General features: G+C 46.0%; 1 protein-coding gene across 7 annotated transcripts in view; it reads right to left on the bottom strand.

Annotated features, from left to right (window-relative positions):
- The window catches only part of xpot (exportin, tRNA (nuclear export receptor for tRNAs)), a 62676-nt gene that overhangs the window by 7970 nt on the left and 33103 nt on the right, over window positions 1-21603 (bottom strand). For 6 of the 7 annotated variants that reach the window (XM_070900281.1, XM_070900284.1, XM_070900279.1 and 3 more), the window contains exons 15-23: window positions 21479-21573; window positions 20508-20577; window positions 19118-19356; window positions 5776-6061; window positions 4022-4211; window positions 3203-3319; window positions 2997-3112; window positions 873-920; window positions 658-729 (exon numbers count right to left, since the gene is read on the bottom strand). In XM_070900281.1, the coding sequence (XP_070756382.1) occupies window positions 658-729; window positions 873-920; window positions 2997-3112; window positions 3203-3319; window positions 4022-4211; window positions 5776-6061; window positions 19118-19356; window positions 20508-20577; window positions 21479-21573 (1233 nt within the window). The remainder of the gene's footprint in view (window positions 1-657; window positions 730-872; window positions 921-2996; window positions 3113-3202; window positions 3320-4021; window positions 4212-5775; window positions 6062-19117; window positions 19357-20507; window positions 20578-21478; window positions 21574-21603) is intronic. The other variant, XM_070900285.1, reaches the window with a different exon arrangement.

Below are 21603 nucleotides of genomic sequence, written 5' to 3'. Positions count from 1 at the left end.
CTGATTCACTAATTTAGAAAAAGCTGGAGGTGGGTGGGAATAAGAAATTGGAGCAGGAGTAGGCCATTCGGCCCTTTGAGCCTGCTCTGCCATTCAATAAGATCATGGCTGATTTGATCCTGACCTGAACTCTACTTCCCCGCCTGCTCCCCATAACCTTTGACCGAGTTATCGTTCAAGAATCTGTATATCTCCACCTTAAATATATTCAATGACCCAGCCTCCACAGTTCTCCGGTGTAGAAAATTCCATAGATTGGAACATTTTGTATGGGGGAGGGGGTGGTTTTGGAATTTTATGCACACAGTATCTCTCTTTTATGGTTAGGGAGGCTCACATTTCTGCATAATCCAGCTACCAACTCTAAAAGGTTGAGCATTACTGTTATAGCGTGCACCTTCCACAAGAGGGAGCAACTTGTAGTTCATGACAAATCTGTTAACTGCTCATCACGGGTTAACCCGTGGGCCAAATGATCACTTGCCAACCATTTCTGAAGTTACAGCATCTAAAACTTAGCTCCAAAACTAAAACAACGTCTTTTTTTTGTTTAAAAACTACCAAAATCTGCAAGGCCTGATGGCTGTGCTTCTGGTAAACCCCCAAGTTCCAAATATGCTATAAATTCAAAGTATTTAAACCCAAACTCTCACTTACCTGGATTATTTCTGGGGCTACCTGCAATGACTGCAGGTATTCTTGCTGAAGATACTGAATGAATTCAGGCCCCTAAAATGCAGAAATGCATGGTGAATAACAGCACAGAAACATTAATTTTGCTTTGAAACTATGACTCAAAAAAAAAGGTTTATACCAGGAACTTAAAAAAAAATCCTGCATAAGTTGCAGATACTAGAATGAGAGATCATTACCCTTTTGAGATGAATCGTTTTCAATGTTACTGCACACTCTGATAAAGCCTGTTAAGAAATAAAAGGACTTTAGTCATTCTTGAGTGCTGACAAAGCGGACAAACGCGATTTTAAAATCGGCCATATTCAGTCCCCAATGCGTGACCACGATCTGCCCGCTAAACACGGTGGATGTTAAAACCAAAAAATTGAGTGACTAACATGTTTAAAAGCACAGGAAATCTCACTTAGCAACTAAAGGGTACCAATTGTTAGCAGTTGCATTCAGCATCTTGTCACTGAGGAAATCGCACTTCAACAAGGTGCAAATGGCTGAGTGAAACTGCTCAAAGACCCGAATTTGTCTGAATTCAGCAGGATATTTTCAAATCGGTAAGGATAGGGCAAGGGCTTATTGAATAAGGGGTCGCCCATTTAAAACGGAGATGAGAAGGAATTTCTTCTCTCAGAGGGTCAAGCTATGGAGGCTGGGTTGTTGAATATATTTAAGGCGGAGATAGACAGATTTTTCAACTATAGAGGAGTCAAGGGTTATGGGGAGCAAGCAGGGAAGTGGAGTTGAGGCCAAGATCAGATCAGCCATGATCTTATTGAATGTCGGAGCAGGCTTGAGGGGCCACATGGCCTACTCCGGCTCAGATTTCTTATGTTTTTATGAACGTCCTGAAATAAGTTATAAGTGGTGCCTTTGTAATTGACGGCAGTGGTAATTACACAGAATGTACAGCACAGAAACAGGCCATTCGGCCCACCAGGTCCATGCTGGTGTTTACACTCCACACGAGCCTCCTCCCACCCATCTTCATCTAACCCATCAGCATAATGTTCTATTCCTTTCTCCCTCATGTGATTATCTAGATTCCTTTTAAATGTATCATCTCAGCTCCTCCGTGTGGTAGCGAGTTCCACATTCTGACCACTTTCTGGCTAAAGAAGTTTCTCCTGAATTCCTTGCTGGATTTATTAGTGACTCATCATCATAGGCAGTCCCTCGGAATCGAGGAAGACTTGCTTCCACTCTTAACATGAGTTCTTAGGTGGCTGAACAGTCCAATACGAGAACCACAGTGGGAATGTTGCACTTTATCAGGGAGGCTTTGAGGGTGTCCTTGTGACGTTTCCTCTGCCCACCTTTGGCTCGTTTGCCGTGAAGGAGTTCAGAGTAGAGCGCTTGCTTTGGAAATCTCGTGTCTGGCAATGCGAACTATGTGGTCTGCCCAGCGGAGCTGATCAAGTGTGGTCAGTGCTTCAATGCTGGGGATGTTGGCCTGGTCGAGGACACTCACAGGGGATTTTTAGGAGATTAGTGACTAATGGTAAAGGGTTAGCGCCATTTGCTCGATATAAATGGCTGCCTGTGCTGTGTGTGGACAGTGCAAGTGGAGGGGGCTGTGTATGGCTAGCAGTAATTCACCTCCTGATGACAGCAACAAGGTTGTAGGTAGAGAGTGAAGCTTAAACAGCTGGTTCTTTAGGCTACAACTTTTATGTCAAGGCAATATGATGTGGGTGAAAGGATAAACAGTGACCACACACAAATCTTTTATAGCAAGATGTACACACAACTTCAACTTAATCAGGTATGCTCTACGGTAGGATAAAATGATTATACGGGAACGAATCAATGTTCCCTTTAAGCCTTGCAGCACTCTGGACCTCCTGCACAGCCAGTTCTGCAATGGGAAAAAACGCACATACGCCATGTTCTGAATGGCCTATGCAGCCCCTTAAAGTGGCCATGCACCCCCAAAAAATGAATGGGAACATTGGAATCAATGTCCATGTTATTTAACATTTCAACTTCAAACTCTTTATTTCTCTAATTTAAAAAAAAATAATTCATGGGATGTGGGCAAGGCCAGCATTTATTGCCCTCGAGAAGGTGGTGGTGAGCCGTCCTCTTGAACCGCTGCTGTCCATGTGGTGAAGTTCCTCCCACAGTGCTGTTAGGGAGCAAGTTCCTCCCACAGTGCTGACCCAGTGATGATAAAGAAAGGGCCGATATACTTCCAAGTCAGGATGGTGTGTGATTTGGAGAAATTTGCGGAGAGTCTTTATTTAAAAAAAAAAGAGCTCGAAAATTAACATGAAAGTTCAAATTTTAGTAAAATATACATTACGCACCAAGACTGTTTGAGCATCAGCTAAATCGAAAGTAGGTTTAAGCGGCGCCAAAAAGCAAGCTGGGACAATGTGTTTGTAGATGAAGTCTTCAAATCCTAAGAGACCATCTTTACCCCCTGGAATTAACAACATTCGGTTAAATCAGGCAATTTGTTAAAAACAAAATGAAGCTGTTGTTGTGGCGCAAGGATAATTGCAATTCTTACCCCAAAGTTCGACTAATTTTGACAATATGATAAAGCAAGTTTTTTGGGCAATCGGATCTGGAAATTCTACTGCTCCTTGAATGACTGTAAACAGGACTTGTTCCACATTCTGCACACCTGGAGGGGGCAAAATCAGTGTACGCTAATCAAAATAATGATGCAGACTTGTTCTAGATTTATCAAACAGATCACATTACCTGGCACTGCAAAACATTGTTAAAATCAGATCTTAGTTAGATAGTTACAGAAAGCCCAAAAGCTCTCCAAACAATCAGTACACAGGCAACAGAATACATCGTTACCGCCTGCACTTCTTACCAAGAAACTTCCAGCAGAGGTGGTTATGGGGAGATTTGATAGAGGCAAAGGGCTGCGATAGAGTAAATAAGGAGAAACTGTTTCAACTGGCGGGAGGGTCAGTAACCAGAGGACATGGATTTAAGGTAATTGGCAAAGGAGCCAGGGGCAAGATGAAGAGAATTTATTTTTTATGCAGCGAGTTATGATGAACTGGAACGCACTGCCTGAAAGGGCAATGGAAGCAGATTCAATGGTAACTTTCAAAAAGGAATTGGATAAATACATGAAAAGGAAAAATTTGCAGAGCTATGGGGAACGAGCAGGGGGAGGAGGACTATTTGGCCAGCTCTTTCAAAGAGCCGGCACAGGCATGATGGGCTAAATGGTCTCCCTCATAGCTGCAAGATTCTATGATTCTATATATAATTACATAATAAAAGAATTGCTAGTCGTTATGTTAAGGGAAAAAAAAAAATCACCTTTTTCCAATCATTTACGTTTAAAATAAAATCTGCTTACCTTGATTTGCAATGACCTCACTCATTCCACTCCCGGCAACAGTTTGCAAAAATGCAAAGTAACTCCTGCGCAGCATTTGGTTTTCAAGTGCAGCAGTTTGGTCATTTTCTTCCACGGGTCGTGATAATACTTCAAATATAGCTTGAACCAAAGGCATAAATACTTGTTGCAAAAATGGTGAAATTTGTGTCTGTGGAGAGAAAGGCATTGGGCAAAAAAAAAATCAGCAATACTGTACCAAACTGTGGAGAAAAGTTACATTATTTGTTGAAGATACATTTTAAATATGCTAGTTACAAATGGTCCAACATACGATATTTAATCCAAGTCTGTAACAGCACACAAGTCGGAGCCAAACTTCAGCCAACCTCCACTGCCAAACAGTGCAACAAAGCAAGCACAGGCCCAGGTTCAGAATCACTACACAAGGACTTACACACACTGGAGTGTGTTCCAAAACTGAAAACTTCCGAGTTTGAGCTGTACTCTCAACATTACAACAAATTGCTCGACACAATACAGCCTTGCCATTGACTGTATAGGAAAGGTGTGGAGATAGATCAGGTGAAAATGTCTCATCAATTCTCAAACAAAAGGTGTATAAAATTTATGAGGAGCATTGGAGAGAGTGGATAGGAAGGACCTATCTCCCTTAGCAGAGGGGTCAATAATCTCAGTCTCAGAATAAGAGATTCATTTAGGACTGAGAAACTTCTTCACTGAGAGTGTGGTGAATCTTTGGAATTCTCTACCCCAGAGGGCTGTGGAGGCTCAGTTGTTGAGTATATTCGAGACAGATCAATAGATTGAGATATTAAGGGAATCAAGGGATAGGTGGACAGTGCAGGAAAGTGGAGTTGAGGTGGAAGATCAGCCATGATCTCACAATGGCAGGGCAGGCTCGAGGGGCCAAATGGCCTATTCCTGCTCCTAATTCTTACGTTCTTATATTAAGGGATCATAGATTTAAAGTATTTGGTAGAAGGATTAGAGGGGAGTTGAGGAGAACCTTTTTCACCCAGATGGTGGTGGGGGTCTGGATCTCACTGCCTGAAAGGGTGTTAGAGGCAGAAACCCTCATCACATTTAAAAAGTACTTGGATGTGCACTTCAAGTGCCGTAACCCACAGGGCTACGGACCAAGAGCTGGAAAGTGGGATTAGGCTGGATAGCTCATTTTCGGCTGGCAGACACGATGGGCCAAATGGCCTCCTTCTGTGCCGTATAGTTCTATGATTCTATGTTACTGGACCCATGACTTGATTTGGAAGAACGAACTTGCATCTGTACTGTTGCCATGAACGTCCTCTGGACCTCTCAAACAGTAACTAATTGTCTGTGAAAAGCTTTATGAAATGTAGCTATTTATGTAAGCAATGCATTAGCCAATTTGCACCCAGCAAGGCCCCACAAAGAGCAACGAGATTAATGACCAGTTATTCGGTTTTGATGCTGCTGGTTGAGGGATAAATGTTGGCCAAGAACAACAGGAGAACTCCCTGCTCCTCTTTGAATAATGCCATGGGATCTTCGACATTCAATGGAACAGGTAGATGGGAACTGGGAATTAATGCCTCACTCCCTCAGCACTGCAGTGTCAGCCTAGATTTTGTGCTCGAGGTTCTGCAGTGGGACTTGAACCCACAACCTTCTGTCTCAGAGGTGAGAACGCTACCCACTGAGCCACAGTTGACATTTGGCTTAAAAAGTAAAAGACTTAAACTATTGCTAAAACACAAAAACTAACAGTGTACCTTAAATTTTGCTGTAATTTGATTAATAAGTGGAATAAATTCCTGTAGGTCCTTTGCCTCACAGTCCTTAAGCATGTGTTCCGAAGCAGTAGGAATAAACGGAAGAACTTCCTCCTCTAAGCAGATGATCATCCTGTGAAGAAAGGTTCGAACCCCACTTCGCAGCACCTCCTTCTGCAAAGGGCAACTGAGAGCTGGCAGGAACGTTTGCAGGCAGTCGCGATACACTTCCGAACAGCCACACTGTTTTACCGTCTGCTTGTTGCTGAAGGCCTTACTGGTGCGGCTGCAAATTAAACGAGAGGTGCGGAATAAACAAGCTGCACTGTGGTACCACAGTTTAGTTCAGGCATGTAACTTGGGATTTGCAGCTCCACTGTTTATAACCAGTGATGGATTTGCCCATCTTTCTTTAGACAAGACTATTAGAAATTCATTGTTTATACCAGAAAACAAATGCTTTCAACAGTCCTCCCACTGAAGCAGCAGTGATACCAAAGGCTCAAAAGGGGAACACAAAAGGTGATCTTATTGAAATGTGTAAGATTCTGAGGAGGCTGCAGAGAGGATGCTTCCCCTCATGAGGGAATCTAGAATTAGGGGACATAGTTTCAGAATAAGGGGTCGCCCATTTAAAAATGGAAAGGAGGAGGAATTTCTTCTCTCAGGAGGATTGTGAATCTTTGGAATTCTCTACCCCAGAGAGCTGTCGAGGCTGGGTCATTGAATATATTTAAAGGTGGAGATAGATAGATTTTTGAACGATAAGGGAATAAAGGGTTATGGGGAGCGGGCAGGGAAGTGGAGTTGAGGCCAAGATCAGATCAGCCATGATCTTATTGAATGGTGGAGCAGGCTCGAGGGGCCGTGTGGCCTATTCCTGCTCCTAATTTTTATGTCAGGTTCTCTAGAAAGAAGTTTTAAACTTTGAAATGATCAGCATAGAAAAATAAGAGCAGTGTGAATGTATAAATGCTCAAAGCAAATTATAAAAGTTCACATTTAAATGTGAAAATAGAACATAGTGAAAATGAGTTTTTGGGATTGAATCACAAGGCAGTAGCTCAATTCTGTGAAATGCAGTCACCTGGATCCGAAAGTTAGATGGCAACCGTATAAATACCCAATATTGTTCAAATAATGAAAACCTTTCTACCAGCAGTTTGATCTGTGAGGATTGCAGGAATAAAAAAGCAGAATTATCTGGTCACATTGGATGGCATGTGCCAGGATATGCCACACAGGTTATACCATCCAATAGATCTGTTCAAATAATGTATTCAGGTCACAAAACTACCCAAATTATATGATCTCAGAGGTATTAGGAAAGGTATATTTGAACAATTACAGTCCCAAGTTTCGGGACGTGCCTAAAACGGCGCAGCCCGGACCTGGACGCCTGTTTTTCGCGCCAGAAAGTGCGCCTAAAAAAAACTTCCCTATTCTCCGGCTCCCTGCAGGTCTTCGTGCAAGCCGGGCGCAGTGCAGCACGAGCTGTTGGGGGCGGAGCCAGGTCCCTGCGATGAAAACAGTGCCGGGACCTCTGCACATGCGCGCGACAGTGGGCACGCATGTGCAGGAGCTCCAGGCGCCCAAAAATGTGTGGAAGGGGCACGAAGCACGCAGCCCCGAGCCCTGGCCCAATGGCCTCACTGGGGCTACGTGAATAAGGCTCCTCCCACGGCCAGCTCCTGCTTCCTCCCGACCCAACTCGACTCCCGCTTCCCCCCCCAATGCCCCCCTGCCCCGACTCTCTCTCCCCCACCCCCCGGACCTCCGCGACTCTCTCTCTCTCTCTCTCTTCCCCCCCCCCCTCCCGGACCTCCGCGACTCTCTCTCTCTCTCTTTCTTCCCCCCCCGGACCTCCGCGACTCTCTCTCTCCCCCCCCCCCCGGACCTCCGCGACTCTCTCTCTCCCCCCCCCCGGACCTCCGCGACTCTCTCTCTCCCCCCCCCCCCCTCCGGACCTCCGCGACTCTCTCTCTCTCCCCCCCCCCGGACCTCCGCGACTCTCTCTCTCTCCCCCCCCCCCGGACCTCCACGACTCTCTCCTTCCCCCCGCCCCCCCCCCCCCGGACCTCAGCGACTCTCTCTCTCTCTCTCTCTCCCCTCCCCCCCCCCCCCCCCCCCCGGACCTCCGCGACTCTCTCCTCCCCCCCTCCGGACCTCCGCGACTCTCTCCCCCCCCCCCCACGGACCTCCGCGACTCTCTCCTCACCCCCCCTCCCCGGACCTCCGCGACTCTCTCCTCACCCCCCCCCCCCCCCCCGGACCTCCACAACTCTCTCCTCCCCCCCCCACCCCCCCCGGACCTCCGCGACTCTCTTCCCCCCCGGACCTCTGCGATTCTCTTCCCCCCCCTCCTCCCCCCCCGGACCTCCGCGATTCTCTTCCCCCCCCACCCCAACTCTCTCTCCCCCCCACCTATCTGTAAATCTAGCCCGAGGTCTTGGGCCCGACGTTCAGCCTCCTTCTCTCCCTTCCCCCCCTCTCCTTCCTTCCCTCTCTCTCTCTCTCCTTCCCTCCCCCTCTCTTCTTCCTTCCCTCCCTCTCCTTCCTTCCTTCTCTCTCTCTCTCTCTCTCTCTCTCCTTCCCTCCCTCCCTTCTTCCCTCCCTCCTTCCATCCTCTCTCCTTCGCCCCCTCTCCCTCCATCCATCCTCTCCTTCTTCCCCCCCCCCACCTCCCTTCTCCCCCCTTCCTTCTCCCCCCCCCCTTCCCCCTTCTCCCCCTCCCTTCGCTGTCAGAAACACAGATACTGACAGACAGAGAGATAGAGACACTGACAGAGACACACTGGGGGGACCGTCCCAGCACGCTGTTGGAGGACTCCCGGTGTTGCTGTCGGTAAGTAGAAACATTTTTATTTATTGATTTTAAAAAAAATGTTTATTTTTTATTAATTTTTTTTGATTGATTTATTGGTGTATTTATCATTTATTATTGATGATGGCTGTTTATTTGTAAAACTGAAGTGTTGAATGTTTGTAAACTTCCCTTTAAACCCCTCCCCCCCCCCATTCCCTACGCCTAATTTGTAACCTACGCCTGATTTTCTAAAATGTAGACAAGGTTTTTTCGAACGTACAAAAATCTTCACTTACTCCATTCTAAGTTAGTTTGGAGTAAGTTTTCACTGCCGAAACTTTGAAAACAGGCGTAAGTGGCCGGACACGCCCCCTTTTGAAAAAGAAATTCTGTTCCAAAGTGAAACTGTTCTAACTGACTAGAACTGGAGCAAACTAAATGCCGAGAATTTGAATTTCTAAGATACTCCGTTCTACACCAGTTGCTCCAAAAAATCAGGAGCAACTGAGGCCGAAACTTGGGCCCTACTTGACATTGTGAGAGTAGGAGAAGGGGACACAGCTTTGAACTGGATAAAGGCAAATTTAGGACAAATCAGCAAGTTCCTTTCAGATGAAGAGTGATCAGTTCGTGGAAAGGACTCTTGCGTGGAGAGGTGGAAAAGCAGAAACACTAGAATCTTTTAGGAAACAAATGAATGCTGCAATGGGGCGAAGTTAGAGTCTTTCTGGTTGGAAGAAAAATGATTAAACTGGCCTTCCTCAATTGCAATTATCTTGGGGCCAGGATTAATTTTAACATATTTTTCCTGCAAGCACGTACAAACTGATGCCCCTTTGCTTTTAAAGCATCAAGTGGTACAGCGATATCATCCACCAGCCTGTTACCTCAGTAAAATAAATAGGGGTTAGCATCCCTTCCCAGTACGGATAGCATCCAGAGTAGGAAAGTCACAAGGCACCCTGTAATGTATTTGCTTCATGGGTTCTTTGCTTAAGAATTCATAGCAACACGTTGCTATTAAGAACTAGTTGGTTTATTAACAAAGGTTTAACAATCACACGACATATTACCAGTTCATCCATTGGGCTCACAACTGCATACCACATTGTGGGTCCCCTGAACCCAACTGGCTGGGGTTTTATTGAGTCTTGTGAACATCGCGTGACTGGCTAAGCCACTCACAATGCAACAGCTCTACAACTATTTTGGTTGCATCTGTAAATCAGATGCCCCTTTATTGTAGGGGTAAATTAGATGGCAAACTTTAATACAAGTGCCCCTTGATTAAAGGGGAGGGCACTAAAACTGACAGTTAATCAAATGAAACTTTAGACAATAACTTAAATCAAATTAAAATTTGGTTGCCGGGGGTGATGATGGACTCCAGTCCCTCTGGTACCCACCTCTCGCGGAAGGCCGCGAGCGTACCAGTGGACACTGCATGCTCCATCTGCAGGGACACCCTGGCTCGGATGTAACTGTGGAAGAGAGGCAGGCAGTCGGGCTGAACAACCCCCTCGACTGCCCGCTGTCTGGACTGGGTGATGGCCTCCTTGGCCATGCCCAGGAGCTTCCCTCCGCACAGGGTGCCCAAAGATCAGGAGTGTGGGACTGAAGTGCAACCAGTATTTGAGGAGCAGCCCCTTCAAATATTGGAAGAGAGGCTGCAACCTCGCACATGCAATAAAAACATGGAACACTGACTCCTCTAGACCGCAGAAATTACAGGTGGCCTGGGAGCCCGTGAAACAACTTAAAAACTTATTGCACAGAACTGCCCCATGCAACACCCTCCAGGCCAAGTCCCCAATAAATAAAGGGAGGACTCCCACGTAGAGAGCACTCCATTGGGGATCCCCGCCTCCTCCGGACAGCAGGATGGTGCGCTATGGTGTGTCCGGACAGCAGACGAGGATGGCAACATGGAGAGTGTGCAAGAGCAGCCCGTACAGGAATCCCCTCTGCGCAGAATTGAAAGGCACAGAGGGGATTTCCCAGAGAAGGCTCAAGTTGTGAGGCACTGGCTCCAGAGGGAGGTTTCGGGGCTTGGCGCCGATGAGGAATTCCATCCAGAAGGGGGTCAGTTTGGACGGGGCAACAGCTCTACAACTCTCTTGGTTGTAATCAAATAACCAATTAAATCAAGTGCCCCCCCCCTGATTAAAGGGGGAGGACACTCCAAACAATTTTCAAGTGCCCTTTTTTTGGGGGGGGTTTGGGCACTGAGAGGCAAATTATACAAGTGCCCCCTAACTGGGGGAACACTAAAACCTGGCAATGAAAATAAATTAAACTTTAAAACATATAAAATCAAATTAAAATTTGGTTGCCGGGGGTGATGATGCATTCCAGTCCCTCCGGCGCCCACCTCTCGCGGAAGGCCGTGAGCTTACCGGTGGACACCGCGTGCTCCATCTCTAGGGACACCCTGGCCCGGATGTAGGCGCGGAAGAGAGGCAGGCAGTCGGGCTGAACGACCCCCTCGACCGCCCGCTGCCTGGACCAGCTAATGGTACCCTTGGCCATGCTCAGGAGTAGTCCTACGAGGAGGCCCTCGGACCTACCCGCTCCCCTCCGCACAGGGTGCCCAAAGATCAGGAGTGTGGGACTGAAGTGCAGTCAGAAATTGAGGAGCAGCCCCTTGAAATAATGGAACAGGGGCTGCAACCTCTCGCTTTCAATAAAAACATGGAACACGGACTCTTCCAGACCGCAGAAATTGCAGGCGGCCTGGGAGCCCATGAACCAGCTTAAAAATTTGTTGCACGGGACTGCTCCGTGCACCACCCTCCAGGCCAAGTCCCCGATAAATAGTGGGAGGACTCCCGCGTAAAGTGCACTCCATCGGGGACCCCCGCCTCCTCCGGACAGCAAGATGGTGCGCCATGGCGTGTCCGGACGGCAGGCGAGGATGGCAAGGTTGAGGGTGTGCAGGAGCAGCCCGTACAGGAAACCCCTCCGCGCAGAACTGAAAGGCTCGGAGGGGATTTCCCTGAGGCGGCTAAAGTTGTGAGGCGCCGGCTCCCGAGGGAGGTTTCGGTGTTTGGCGCCGATCAGGAATTCCGTCCAGAAGGGGCAACAGCTCTACAAACCTGTGAGCATACTACAGGTGCATACATTATACACCCCATGAAGGAAAAAAAACAGGAGTTTACAAAATTCATGACACTTGGTTGCTGCAATCCTAGAACCACAGTTCTTTCCCCCAGGACCAATGCTCCCGTTAAGCCACGTGGCCATTAAAGGGGTCGTGCACCCCAAAATAAGATAGGAGGGAACATTGCCTGGGACTACAACCGTTTCCCTTTAAAGCTCCTGGGTAAGTGGCCGTTTCTCCAGCACAACTTTTGTTTTACAGTTATTTTTGTTTTAAATTAACTTCAGTAGTTCTCTTAAAACATTCGACAGCAGCCAACACAGTGCAAGTCTTCTGGTCAGCAAGGAGAAAAGAAGATCGCAGGGACAACGGAGAGCACTGGCAGTGGAAAACTGGAGACTTTAATATGCACATAGATTGGGCTAGCCAAACTGGAAGCAATACGGTGGAGGAGGATTTCCTGGAGTGCATAAGGGATGGTTTTCTAGACCAATATGTCGAGGAACCAACTAGGGGGGAGACCATCTTAGACTGGGTGTTATGTAATGAGAGAGGACTAATTAGCAATCTCATTGTGCGAGGCCCCTTGGGGAAGAGTGACCATAATATGGTGGAATTCTGCATTAGGATGGAGAATGATACAGTTAATTCAGAGACAATGGTCCAGAACTGAAAGAAGGGTAACTTTGAAGGCGTGAATTGGCTAGGATAGATTGGCGAATGATACTTAAGCGGTTGACTGTGGATGGGCAATGGCAGACATTTAGAGACCGCATGGATGAATTACAACAATTGTACATTCCTGTCTGGCGTAAAAATAAAAAAAGGGAAGGTGGCTCAACCGTGGCTATCAAGGGAAATCAGGGATAGTATTAAAGCCAAGGAAGTGGCATACAAATTGGCCAGAAATAGCAGCGAACCTGGGGACTGGAGACTGGGAGAAATTTAGAACTCAGCAGAGGACGACAATCGGTTTGATTAGGGCAGGGAAAATGGAGTACGAGAAGAAGCTTGCAGGGAACATTAAGGCGGATTGCAAAAGTTTCTATAGGTATGTAAAGAGAAAAAGGTTAGTAAAGACAAACGTAGGTCCCCTGCAGTCAGAATCAGGGGAAGTCATAACGGGGAACAAAGAAATGGCAGACCAATTGAACAAGTACTTTGGTTCAGTATTCACTAAGGAGGACACAAACAACCTTCCGGATATAAAAGGGGTCAGAGGGTCTAGTAAGGAGGAGGAACTGAGGGAAATCTTTATTAGTCGGGAAATTGTGTTGGGGAAATTGATGGGATTGAAGGCCGATAAATCCCCAGGGCCTGATGGACTGCATCCCAGAGTACTTAAGGAGGTGGCCTTGGAAATAGCGGATGCATTGACAGTCATTTTCCAACATTCCATTGACTCTGGATCAGTTCCTATCGAGTGGAGGGTAGCCAATGTAACCCCACTTTTAAAAAAAGGAGGGAGAGAGAACACAGGGAATTATAGACCGGTCAGCCTGACCTTAGTAGTGGGTAAAATGATGGAATCAATTATTAAGGATATCATAGCAGCACATTTGGAAAATGGTGACATGATAGGTCCAAGTCAGCATGGATTTGTGAAAGGGAAATCATGCTTGACAAATCTTCTGGAATTTTTTGAGGATGTTTCCAGTAAAGTGGACAAAGGAGAACCAGTTGATGTGGTATATTTGGACTTTCAGAAGGCTTTCGACAAGGTCCCACACAAGAGATTAATGTGCAAAGTTAAAGCACATGGGATTGGGGGTAGTGTGCTGACGTGGATTGAGAACTGGTTGTCAGACAGGAAGCAAAGAGTAGGAGTAAATGGGTACTTTTCAGAATGGCAGGCAGTGACTAGTGGGGCACCGCAAGGTTCTGTGCTGGGGCCCCAGCTGTTTACATTGTACATTAATGATTTAGACGAGGGGATTAAATGTAGTATCTCCAAATTTGCAGATGACACTAAGTTGGGTGGCAGTGTGAGCTGCGAGGAGGATGCTATGAGGCTGCAGAGTGACTTGGATAGGTTAGGTGAGTGGGCAAATGCATGGCAGATGAAGTATAATGTGGATAAATGTGAGGTTATCCACTTTGGTGGTAAAAACAGAGAGACAGATTATTATCTGAATGGTGACAGATTAGGAAAAGGGAAGGTGCAACGAGACCTGGGTGTCATGGTACATCAGTCATTGAAGGTTGGCATGCAGGTACAGCAGGCGGTAAAGAAAGCAAATGGCATGTTGGCCTTCATAGCGAGAGGATTTGAGTACAGGGGCAGGGAGGTGTTGCTACAGTTGTACAGGGCCTTGGTGAGGCCACACCTGGAGTATTGTGTACAGTTTTGGTCTCCTAACTTGAGGAAGGACATTCTTGCTATTGAGGGAGTGCAGCGAAGATTCACCAGACTGATTCCCGGGATGGTGGGACTGACCTATCAAGAAAGACTGGATCAACTGGGCTTGTATTCATTGGAGTTCAGAAGAATGAGAGGGGACCTCATAGAAACGTTTAAAATTCTGATGGGTTTAGACAGGTTAGATGCAGGAAGAATGTTCCCAATGTTGGGGAAATCCAGAACCAGGGGTCACAGTCTAAGGATAAGGGGTAAGCCATTTAGGACCGAGATGAGGAGAAACTTCTTCACCCAGAGAGTGGTGAACCTGTGGAATTCTCTACCACAGAAAGTAGTTGAGGCCAATTCACTAAATATATTCAAAAGGGAGTTAGATGAAGTCCTTACTACTCGGGGGATCAAGGGGTATGGCGAGAAAGCAGGAAGGGGGTACTGAAGTTTCATGTTCAGCCATAAACTCATTGAATGGCGGTGCAGGCTCGAAGGGCTGAATGGTCTGCTCCTGCACCTATTTTCTATGTTTCTATGACAGCAAAGGAGAGATTGTGAGAAGAATGGGGTGCGGGTGAAAGGAAGGACGGAGACAGGGTAAATAGCAAGTTAAATCAAAATATACATATAAAACATCAATTCTCAAGAAACGGGCTTCACAGTCAAAGCTGACATTTGGTGAACATTAATGTTCCAGTTTAGCTGCGCAGCCGTCTGAAGCTCCCTTTTAGGTCGCTTGCCGGTTTCTCAATGGAAAAACCGTACATGCGCGGAAGTTTGAAGAGGCCACGCACCCAAAACAAAATTCGAGAACATTGGCGCCTGTAATAGAAACATAGAAAATAGGTGCAGGAGTAGGCCATTCAGCCCTTCGAGCCTGCACCGCCATTCAATATGATCATGGTTGATCATGCAACTTCAGTACCCCTTTCCTGCTTTCTCTCCATACCCCTTGATCCCCTTAGCTGTAAGGGCCATATCTAACTCCCTCTTGAATATATCCAATGAACTGGCATCAACAACTCTCTGCGGCAGGGAATTCCACAGGTTAACAACTCTCTGAGTGAAGAAGTTTCTCCTCATCTCAGTCCTAAATGACCTACCCCTTATCCTAAGACTATGTCCCCTTGTTCTGGACTTCTCCAACATCGGGAACATTCTTCCCGCATCTAACCGGTCCAGTCCCGTCAGAATCTTATGTTTCTATGCGATCCCCCCTTCTAAACTCCAGTGAATAAAGGCCCAGTTGATCCAGTCTCTCCTCATATGACAGCCCAGCCATCCCTGGAATCAGTCTGGTGAACCTTCGCTGCACTCCCTCAATAGCAAGAACGTCCTTCCTCAGACTAGGGGACCAAAACTGAACACAATATTCCAGGTGTGGCCTCACTAAGGCCCTGTACAACTGCAGTAAGACCTCCCTGCTCCTATATTCAAATCCCCTAGCTATGAAGACCAACATACCATTTGCCTTCTTTACCACCTGCTGTACCTGCGTGCCCACTTTCAGTGACTGATGAACCATGACACCCAGGTTTCATTGCACCTCCCCTTTTTCTAGTCTGCCGCCATTCAGATAATACTCTGCCTTCGTGTTTTTGCCCCCAAAATGGATAACCTCACATTTATCCACATTATACTGCATCTGCCATGTATTTGCCCACTCACCTAATCTGTCCAAGTCACCCTGCAGCCCCTTAGTGTCCTCCTCACAGCTCACACCGCCACCCAGTTTAGTGTCATCTGCAAACTTGGAGATATTACACCCTATTCCTTCATCCAAATCGTTAATGTATATTGTAAATAGTTGGGGTCCCAGCACTGAGCCCTGCGGCACTCCACTAGTCACTGCCTGCCATTCTGAAAAGGACCCGTTTATCCCGACTCTCTGCTTCCTGTCTGCCAACCAGTTCTCTATCCATGTCAGTACATCACCCCCAATACCATGCGCTTTGATTTTGTACACCAATCTCTTGTGCGGGACCTTGTCAAAAGCCTTTTGAAAGTCCAAATACACCACATCCACTGGTTCTCCCTTGTCCATTCTACTAGTTACATCCTCAAAAAATTCCAGAAGATTCGTCAAGCATGATTTCCCTTTCATAAATCCATGCTGACTCGGTCCGATCCTGTCACTGCTTTCCAATGGGCTGCTATTTCATCTTTAATGATTGATTCCAACATTTTCCCCACAACTGATGTCAGGCTAACCGGTCTATAATTAACCGCTTTCTCTCTCACTTCTTTTTAAAAAAATGGCGTTACATTAGCTACCCTTCAGTCCATAGGAACTGATCCAGAGTCGATAGATTGTTGGAAAATGATCACTAATGCATCCACTATTTCTAGGGCCACTTCCTTAAGTACTCTGGGATGCAGACTATCAGGACCCGGGGATTTATCGGCCTTTAATCCCATCAATTTCCCTCACACAATTTCCCGCCTAATAAGGATCTCTTCCAGTTCCTCATTCTCACTAGACCCACTGTCCCCTAGTACATTCGGAAGGTTATTTGTATCTTCCTTTGTGAGGACAGAACCGAAGTATTGGTTCAATTGGTCTGCTATTTCTTTGTTCCCCATTATAAATTCACCTGAATCCAACTGCAAGGGACCTACGTTTGTCTTTACTAATCTTTTTCTCTTCACATATTTATAGAAGCTTTTGCAGTCAGTTTTTATGTTCCCTGTAAGCTTCCTCTCGTACTCTATTTTCCCCTTCTTAATTAAACCCTTAGTCCTCCTCTGTTGAATTCTAAATTTCTCCTAATCCTCAGGTTTGTTGCTTTTTCTAGCCAATTTATATGCCTCTTCCTTGGTTTTAACACTATCCTTAATTTCCCTTGTTAGCCACGGTTGAGCCACCTTCCCAGTTTTATTTTTACTCCAGACAGGGATGTACAATTGCTGAAGTTCATCCATGTGATCGTTAAATGTTTGCCATTGCTTATCCACTGTCAACACTTTAAGTATCCTCTGCCAGTCTATTCTAGCCAATTCACACCTCATACCATCGAAGTTACCTTTCCTTAAGTTCAGGACCCTAGTTTCCGAATTAACTTTGTCACTCTCCATCTTAATAAGGAATTCAACCATATTATGGTCATTTTTCCCCAAAGGACCTCGCACAACAAGATTGCTAATTAGTCTCTTCTCATTACACATCACCCAGTCTAGGATGGCCAGCTCCCTGGTTGGTTCCTCGACATATTGGTCTAGAAAACCATCCCTAATACACTCCAGGAAATTCTCCTCCACCGCATTGCTACCAGTTTGGTTAGCCCAATCTATATGTAGATTAAAGTCACCCATGATTACTGCTGTACCTTTATTGCACACATCCCTTATTTCTTGTTTGATGCTGTCCCCAACCTCACTACGACTGTTTGGTGGTCTATACACAACACCCACTAGCGTTTTCTGCCCTTTGGAATTCTGTAGCTCCACCCATACCGATTCCACATCATCCAGGCTAATGTCCTTCCTTACAATTGCATTGATTTCCTTTTTAACCAGCAACGCCACCCCACCTCCTTTTCCTTTCTGTCTATCCTTCCTAAATGCTGAATACCCTTGGATGTTGAGTTCCCAACCTTGGTCACCCTGGAGCCATGTCTCCATGATGCCAATCACATCATATCCGTTAACTACTATCTGCGCAGTTAATTCATCCACCTTATTCCGAATACTCCTCACATTGAGGCACAGAGCCTTCAGGCTTGTCTTTTTAAACACACTTTGCCCCTTTTGAATCTTGCTGTAATGTGGCCCTTTTTGCTTTCGGTTTCTCTGCCCTCCACTTTTACTATTCTCCTTTCTATCTTTTGCTTCTGCCCCCCTTCTGTTTCCCTCTGTCTCCCTGCATAGGTTCCCATCCCCCTGCCATATTAGTTTAACTCCTCCCCAACAACACTAGCAAACACTCCCCCTTGGACATTGGTTCCGATCCTGCCCAGGTGCAGACCGTCCGGTTTGTACTGGTCCCACCTCCCCCAGAACCAGTTCAAATGTCCCAGGAATTTGAATCCTTCCCTTCTGCACCATTTCTCAAGCCACGTATTCATCTGAGCTATCCTGCGATTCCTACTCTGACTAGCACGTGGCACTGGTAGCAATCCTGAGATTACTACTTTTGAGGTCCTACTTTTTAATTTAACTCCTAGCTTCCTAAATTTGTCTCGTAAGACCTCATCCCATTTTTTACCTATATGCATCACGACAACTGGCTGTTCACCCTCCCGTTTCAGAATGTCCTGCACCCGCTCCGAGACATCTTGACCCTTGCACCAGGGAGGCAACATACCATCCTGGAGTCTCGGCTGCGGCCGCAGAAACGCCTATCTATTCCCCTTACAATTGAATCCCCGATCACTATCGCCCTCCCACTCTTTTTCCTGCCCTCCTGTGCAGAGCCAGCCACGGTGCCATGAACTTGGCTGCTGCTGCACTCCCCTGATGAGTCATCCCCCTCAACAGTACCCAAAGCAGTGTACATGTTTTGCAGGGGGATGACCGCATGTAATGTAATTGCTTCATGGATTCCTTGCTTAAGAATTTATAGCAACACATTGCTATTCAGAACTAGTTGGTTTATTAACAAAGGTTTAATAATCACTACACATTACCAGTTCATTCACCAGGCTCACAACCACCTGCCTCATTGTGGATCCCCTGAACCCAACTGGCTGGGGTTTTATTGAGTCTTGTGAACATCACGTGACTGGCTAAGCCACTCCCAACTCAACATACTCACAGGTGCACACATTACAGCACCCATCCCTAATTGCAGTTGAGAAGGTGATGGTAGGCCTTCTTGGACTGCTGCGGTTTGCGTGGTGAATGTGTTCCCACAATGCTGTTACGTAGGAAGTTTCAGGATTTTGACCCAGCGCCAATAAAAGTAACAACGATATATGTCCAATTGAAATAATCTTAAAAGGCCACCATACGATGTGGATCTATAAAACGGAGGTCAATATGGACTCAAAATGAACTCAGTAATTCCAAAGCTCTATGTCATGCTACTTAAATGTGTTTAAGAAAAGGCATAAGCATTTTAAACAAAAATAAAACGTAGAGTACTAACCTTGCAAATCCCACAGCATGGTTTAAACAGTCTGCCAGTGCAGTTTGCCTCTCCTCATCCTGCTCTGTTAGGAGTTTCTCCAAAAACACCTTGAACTTCTCCATTAGTGGAGTGAGCAAGTCCCTCATCAAAGCCTGCTTCCTCTCTGCTGGATATTCACTATTCACAATTAGCACTCCTGCCGTTTCATAAATAAACAGCTGATCATCGCTGCTCAACAGGGTCTGGAAACCATTCTCCTGGAACAGACCAATGCAAACCCTTACAACTCACAGAAAACTTCATTAAAGAAAAAACATAAAATTATGGACCAAGAAGAAAATGTTTCCAAAATCAACGTTGCCATTTCATTAGTCTGGGGATTGAAGGAAACGTCTGCTTGGGAGCCTTGCTGCACTGTATGTAAACAGTTGCAGGTTAAACAAAGACAACTTGCATTTCTAGAGCACCTTTAATGTGGTAAAACAGCCGGAGGCACTTCACAGGAGCGATTATCAACACAATGAGACACCGAGCCCAATAAGGAGATATTAAAATAAAAATAAAAAGCTAGTAACAGTAATGGTAACCATGAAACATTTGTTAAAAACCCATCTGGTTCACTGATGCTCTTTAGGGGAAGGAAATCTGCTGTCCTTACCCCGTCTGGCCTATGTGTGACTCCAGACCCACAGCAATGTGGTTGATTCTTAACTGCCCTCTGAAATGGCCATAGCAAGCCATTCAGTTGTATCAAACGGCTAGCACTGTAGGAGTACCTTCACCTCGCGGACTGCAGTGGTTAGAGAAGGTGGCTCACTGCTACCTTCTAAAGGACAACTAGGGATGGGCAATAAATGCTGGCCTTGCCAGCGACACCCACATCCCAGGAATGAATAAAAAAACACACATTAGGACAAGTGACGGGGAGAACAGTTTGAATGAAAGGCAAGGCTCCAGCTCCATTGCTCTATAGCCTCCTCCTTTCCAAAAGACTTTCCCCAAATACAAGAGATCTTTGTTTTGCTACCACACCAAGAGCTCAGTTAGAACGGTGCCCCTTCTGCAGGACCTGGGCACAAGTCAAAGCTATTACTTCAATGTAGCACTGTGGGAGTGCAACACTATCAGAAGTGCCACCCTTCAGTTGACGCTTACACCTAAAGCTTCACTCGTCTGTTCATGCCTCAAAGAGCACCTTCAATTGCATGGCCAAATAATTCTCCTAAACGTTTACAAAAAGCGATGTGTAGTATAGTGCTTCTTAGTTCTAGACTCCAGGCTAAAAGCTATTCTTGTTGCTTCTCCCCTTCCAATGAAAGTCAAGTATTCAATCCATTTGCAGTGCCTAGTCCAAGTAAGAGATTTAACCTCTCTCAGATTACCAAACGAAAGACAACTCAACACTTACAGAAGGAGAAAGCACCAGCAGATCTTGTATTCGGTTCAGAATATCCTCAATGAAAGGATTCATATGCTTACTGTAAGAAAGAAAGACTTGGATTTATATAGCGCCTTTCACGACCACCGGATGTCTCAATGAACTTTACAGCCAATGAAGTACTTTTGGAATGTAATCACAGTTGTAATGTGGGAAATGCAGCAGCCAATTTGCGCACAGCAAGCTCCCACAAACAGCAATGTGATAGTGACCAGATAATCTGTTTTTGTTATGTTGATTGAGGGATAAATATTGGCCAGGACATAGGGGACAACTCCCCCTGCTGCTTTTCGAGATAGTGCCATGGGATCTTTTACCATGGGATCAGACAGGGCCTCAGTTTAACGTCTCTTCCGAAAGACGGCACCTCAGATAGTGCAGTGCTCCCTCAGCACTGCACTGCAGTGTCAGCCTAGATTTATGTGCTCAAGTCCCTGGAGTGGGACTTGAACCCACAACCTTATGACTCAGAGGCGAGGGCGCTACCCACTGAGCCACAGCTGATGAGAAAATGAAGCCAGTTTAGAAAGAGTAAATTGCACATTTATAAAGGCAGCACATAAAATTAGTGATGGGTTTTTGTTGCTGTTGTGAGCAGCAAAGTTATTTGCACCTCTTTCCTTGGGCCACTGCAAGAGCGAGGGCTGGCAAGAATTTGCTTCTCGGCCTCACCAATATCAGGAGTAGGCCTCCAGAAGGTGTACAGCCACAGCTCGTGATGGGGCGCACCTGGATTCCACCAGGCACTGCAATGTAGTGAGAACGATTAGGAACTCAGAACATGGGTTTGTGGTCTCTTGATGAATTTAACTTGTAAACAAATGTCTGCTCCATGACAAATAATTTTGCTATTATATGTCACTGAGGACTAAAGATAAAATAAAAACAGCAGAAAGATGGAAAGAGACTTAAAATGCAGGAATGTGAGAGGAATTACTTACTTTAACGATTTAATGAACCTGGAGAACAGATACGCTGTCCTACTTCGCACTTTCGGACTATTATTACGCAGTCCTCTATGATCTAAAAATGCCATCTGCAGCGACAGTAATAATGAAAACAGATT

This window comes from Pristiophorus japonicus, chromosome 15 (assembly GCF_044704955.1).
Source record: "Pristiophorus japonicus isolate sPriJap1 chromosome 15, sPriJap1.hap1, whole genome shotgun sequence".
Taxonomy (NCBI): Eukaryota; Metazoa; Chordata; class Chondrichthyes; family Pristiophoridae; genus Pristiophorus; species Pristiophorus japonicus.
The sequence above is the reverse complement of the archived record's forward strand: the minus strand, read 5'-3'. Positions and strand labels throughout refer to the sequence as shown.